The sequence below is a fragment of the Garra rufa genome, chromosome 19 (genome assembly GCF_049309525.1).
Source record: "Garra rufa chromosome 19, GarRuf1.0, whole genome shotgun sequence".
Classification (NCBI taxonomy): domain Eukaryota; kingdom Metazoa; phylum Chordata; class Actinopteri; order Cypriniformes; family Cyprinidae; genus Garra; species Garra rufa.
In genome coordinates, this window is record NC_133379.1 from 5543053 (window position 1) to 5547821 (window position 4769).

Here is a 4769-nt window from a genome sequence, read left to right on the forward strand (position 1 = left end):
TAGCAAAATAATTTATTTTGTATAATTTATTGGGCCTTTTCGCACCGAATGTTCGGCAACCGAAATTATTCGGCTAAAAATAGCAAAACAATTTATTCTGCAAAATAGTTTATTTGGTAAAATTTATTCGGCCTTTTTGCACCGAATGTTCGGCAACCGAAATTATTCGGCTGCAAATAGCAAAAACAGCTCTTTTGGTGTTCGGCTGAATAATTTCGGTTGCCGAACATTCAGTGCATCCCTAGTTGACACTGTTAAAAGAGACATTTTTTGGTCTTTGTAATTTACTGTTAACACTTTAGTGTGTGTTACATAATGCCAAGTGGCCATTATAAAGTAAATTATTCCAGACAGATATTTAAAAATTCTAAACATTTATTTACATCTCTGAGGTACACACACAAAAGAAAATAGTGGAGTCCATTTTGTATCCAAGAAAAAAAAAAACTATCTCTGCTTAATTTCGCCTGTGGTCTCTTTCACGACTGTGATCTCTGTGTTTGGCAAACCCTCGGTCATTTCCTCTGTCTCGCTCTCTTCTGTCTCTTTCTCTATCCCTGTCTCGGTCTCGTTCCCTGTCTCTATCGCGTTCCCTTTCTCTCTCACGCTCTCTGTCTCGTTCTCGCTCTCTATCCCCATTTCTTTCTCTGTCAGCCCCTCTTCCTCTGTCTCTTTCTCTGTCTCCCTCCCTGTCTCGCTGTCGTGTGTCTTCATATCTTTTATCCTCTCTGTTCCTGTCTGTCTTTTTGTCTTCTTCTCTATCCCTTTCCCTCTCACCTCCATACCTATCTCTGAATCTGTCCTGCTCATCTGCTCTGTCTTGTGGATTCCTGTCCCTTCTGCTTCCTGCCGGTCCTTTCGTGGCATATTTCTCATACGCCGTGTCCTCCTTCTCCTTCTTCACTCTAACAGGAGAAGACGCTGATGGCTCAGTCCGTGCCTCATGTTTCTCTTCCTTCAGTGCTTTTTTCTTCTCTTTCTTCTCCTTTTTCTTTTTTTTCTTCTCCTTTTTATCTGAATTATAACAACGTCATAACGCAATCAATTAGTCAAATAACAAAAAAAGTGTTTATTAGACACATTATAAGAAGAATAACATCTTGAAATCATCCTATCAACTGTAGTTACTGAACGGATATAACCTCTTCTCACCTTTTTTGGGCTTTTTCACAGGTACAGCGTGTTCTTCCTCAGATTCTGACTCAGAGGAGGAAGGTTGGGGGACTTTGGGAGCACATCCCTCTTCTCGTAAACGTTTAGTGATATCATCAATGTCATCTGTGTCCTTGGGTGGTCGATAATTTGCTACATGGTCCACACGTATGGTTCGGCCCTTAACCTTTAAAGCAGAAAGAAAAATTAAAATACAAATATATGCAACACATGCAGACACTATTATTTTCCTGATAATATGGGTTACTTTAAAAAAAATATGAATGAAATAAAAAAATGTGACCTCTTTATAACAAGATTATCACAATATTTTTCCCGTATCATACAATATTGATATTTATTACAATATTAATTTATAATTTAATATGGAACTAAATACTTTCCATATGTTTAGAGAGAATAAACGTAAACAATAAAACTCCACAAAGTAACATACCTTTTAATTTAAAACACCATGAAATCTGTTTTTTTTTCCTAAATCTCCTCTTTTTTCCATTTTATTTTTTATAGATTCTGTTTTACAATTCAATACAAATTTAATTTAAAAATGGTGTCTAATAAAACAAATTAATAAAACTGTAATCAGATTATTCTTTTATAATGTGATCAAATTAATTTAATTTATAACAAAACACTGCATTTATTATCATTATCACAGCATTATTATCAAACATGCTGTACAACATAACTGTATAAATTAATGAAAAATACATTGGATGTATGATATTCCTTAAAATTAATAATATTACTTTGAGAATTAGATTTTAGTAACCAATAGTAATATATTTCTGACATACACTTCCAGTCAAAAGATTTTTTTATGTTTTTAAATAAGTCTCTTGCTTACCAAGCCTGCATTTTTTTATACAAAGTACAGCAAAAACAGTATATTTTTTAAAATATTTTTACTATTTTAATAACTGTTTTCTATTTAAATATATTTTATAATGTAAATTATTCCTGTGATTTCAAAGCTGAATTTTAGCATCATTACTTCAGTCATATAATCCTTCAGAAATCATTATAATATTTTGATTTGATTTTTTTAATTATTTATTTTTTCGGAAAGAAATTATAAAATTCATACTTTTATTTCGCAAGGATGCTCTAAATTGATCAAAAGTGATGACAAAGACATTTTTTTAAATCAGATAAATGCTGATCTTTTGATCTTTCAATTCATCATAGAATCCTGAAAAATATATATATTACATATTAATAATAATAATAATAATAATTAAAAAATATATTTTTGAACAGCAAATCAGTGTATTATAATAGGAAGACCATGTGACACTAGACTGGAGTAATAATTCTGAAAATTTGGCTTTGATCACAGAAACATTCTAAAATATATTTAAAACGAAAGCAGTTATTTTAAATAGTCAAAATATTTCAGAATTTTACTGTTTTTGCTGTACTTTGGAGCAAATAAATGCAGGCCTTTTGAGCAAAGGAGACTTCTTAAAATAAAAAACATTAAAAATCATACTCTTCAGAAACTTTTGACTGGTATTGTATTTTTGACATAATTTGTTCAAGTTAAACCAGACTTTTAAAACCGAATTTTGACATGTTGCTGTGAAGGTCTTTTAGTTTTATTTTCAGTTTCAGTGTATATTTGACAGTATTTTTTTCCTCAAATGAAGAGGCATGTACTGACTGGCTGCTGTCACCTTTATTTCTGCTGTGTTATAGACTGTAAGATTAATCCATATCAAGTAAAAAAAAAAATGTCAACACATATTTTATCACAATCTCAATAAGATACTGTTTTATCACCCATTCCAAAGAAAGAAAAAAAAATCTCTATACATTCCCATGCAAAATCATTGACATTGAAAAATAATCTTAGTATATATATGTGTGAAAATGTTAAAATACGACTCTTTTGACAAGTAGAACATATTCCATTAGTAAACACACAACTGAATAAGCAACTGGAGAAAGCCTTTCACCTTGATTCCATTAAAGTTATCCACAGCCAGAATGGTGCTCCTTTGATCTTCATAGCACAGGAAGCAGAAGCCTTTGGATTTGCCCGTCTTTTTATCTCGCACCAAATTGATGTTGGCAATCTCTCCGTACCTGAGATGCACAGAGGAGGATTAAGCTTCACTAGGAGAAAAAAAACTCAAGACTTCTTTTAGCAAGAAATGAAGACGTGTTTGAAATGTAGGAGAGCAATTAGGACTTACTGAGAGAAAACACAGATGACGTCTCCCTCTGTCAGCTCATATGGAAGTCCACCTGGAGATTAAAACATGATTACATACAGTGCTGACTGGGTTAGCATTAAAGAAATTAAAAAAATAATAATAAAATAAAATGTTACATTTTTGAAACAGTTCTCTTTAGTCTGGTAAATAAATGTGAGATAAAACCAATAAATATAAATCACTTTGAAATTTACAAGGTCAAATCAACATTACTGCATTGTGTACTAGGATAGGCTTCAGAGAAGGACTGAGATCAGGCCATTTTGTACAGAAGCACACTTTTAGTGTGAAATAGGTGAATGCTGCCACCATCTGGCAGACTATGGCCCATCCCAGGGATCTCCAACCCTGCGCCTGGAGAGCTACTTTCCTGCAGGCTTCAGGTTCCATGCTGGTTCAACACCCTTGTCGGGTTATTTCTAAGTAACTCTGAAGACCTTATATAGCTGGTTCTGGTGTGTTTGATTTGAGTTAGAGCTGAAATCTGCAGGACATGAGCTCTCCAGGAGCAGGATTGGAGGCCCCTGGTTTATCCAGAGAGCAGTTTAGTGTCTATGAAGCAAATTTCACAGTATTGTTTAGTTAGCAAGCCAACTGAGTTTTGGCACACAGCCGCGATGTTAACCAATCACCCACCGATAAAGATCCAGGCGCTGTCCTTGTAGACTGAATGCCAGGACACAGTGTCTTTGACATCAAGTTGAGCCTCTCTTTCATTCAGTTCATTGATGAGTTTCACTTTGGTGAGCGGACTAAATATAAATAACAGACATAAAGAATATACATTTACTTATATTTTATTCTGTACAAATTGTATTGTCTCTAATATTACCATGTTGTGGCGTGTGCATCATAACATCAATGTTTATCAGAATTTAGGATTCTTCAATCAACTTATGAAGTCTTGAAAAATTAAACTTCTTCAAATTATGTTTTTAACATTTATTCACAAACATATATTCATGCCAATACAGTAAACTCTAATAATGGAAGGCTTTTTTCTCTGTGTATAACGAAAGAGCAGTCGTCTTAGTGTTTTTGGCTCATTTAATTTTCTTGTTATTTGTCGGTGTCTTATAATTAATTAAAAAGAATAACCGAATCGAGAATAAGGAAAGTAGTTTACATTCATGTTTTAGCAGATGGATAATTAGCATCTGGCTACTGCTGCAAAAACTAATGCCAGTTATTTAGCTTTCACTTTGTGACATTTCCCGTTTCAATCGTGAGGAGTCTAGTAATTTTCTTAGACCAATTAGAAACATATTGCAACAAATATTTCAGTGATATTTCAACTTATACATTCAAAACATCACTTACTTCATTGTGATGAGCCGCAGTCACTCCGGAAAGATTTATTTCCACTGGCGAGTTCCG

The 4769-nt window shown here is 33.4% G+C and overlaps 1 protein-coding gene across 1 annotated transcript; it reads right to left on the minus strand.

Annotated features, from left to right (window-relative positions):
• On the minus strand, positions 1-4769 carry rbmx2 (RNA binding motif protein X-linked 2). Its single transcript, XM_073824991.1, has 6 exons — positions 4713-4769; positions 4029-4144; positions 3372-3423; positions 3132-3261; positions 1153-1339; positions 1-1014 (listed from the first exon to the last, which is right to left on the minus strand). The coding sequence occupies exons 1-6, from the start codon at positions 4715-4717 to the stop codon at positions 458-460; spliced, it is 1047 nt and encodes a 348-aa protein (XP_073681092.1). The 5' UTR covers positions 4718-4769; the 3' UTR covers positions 1-457.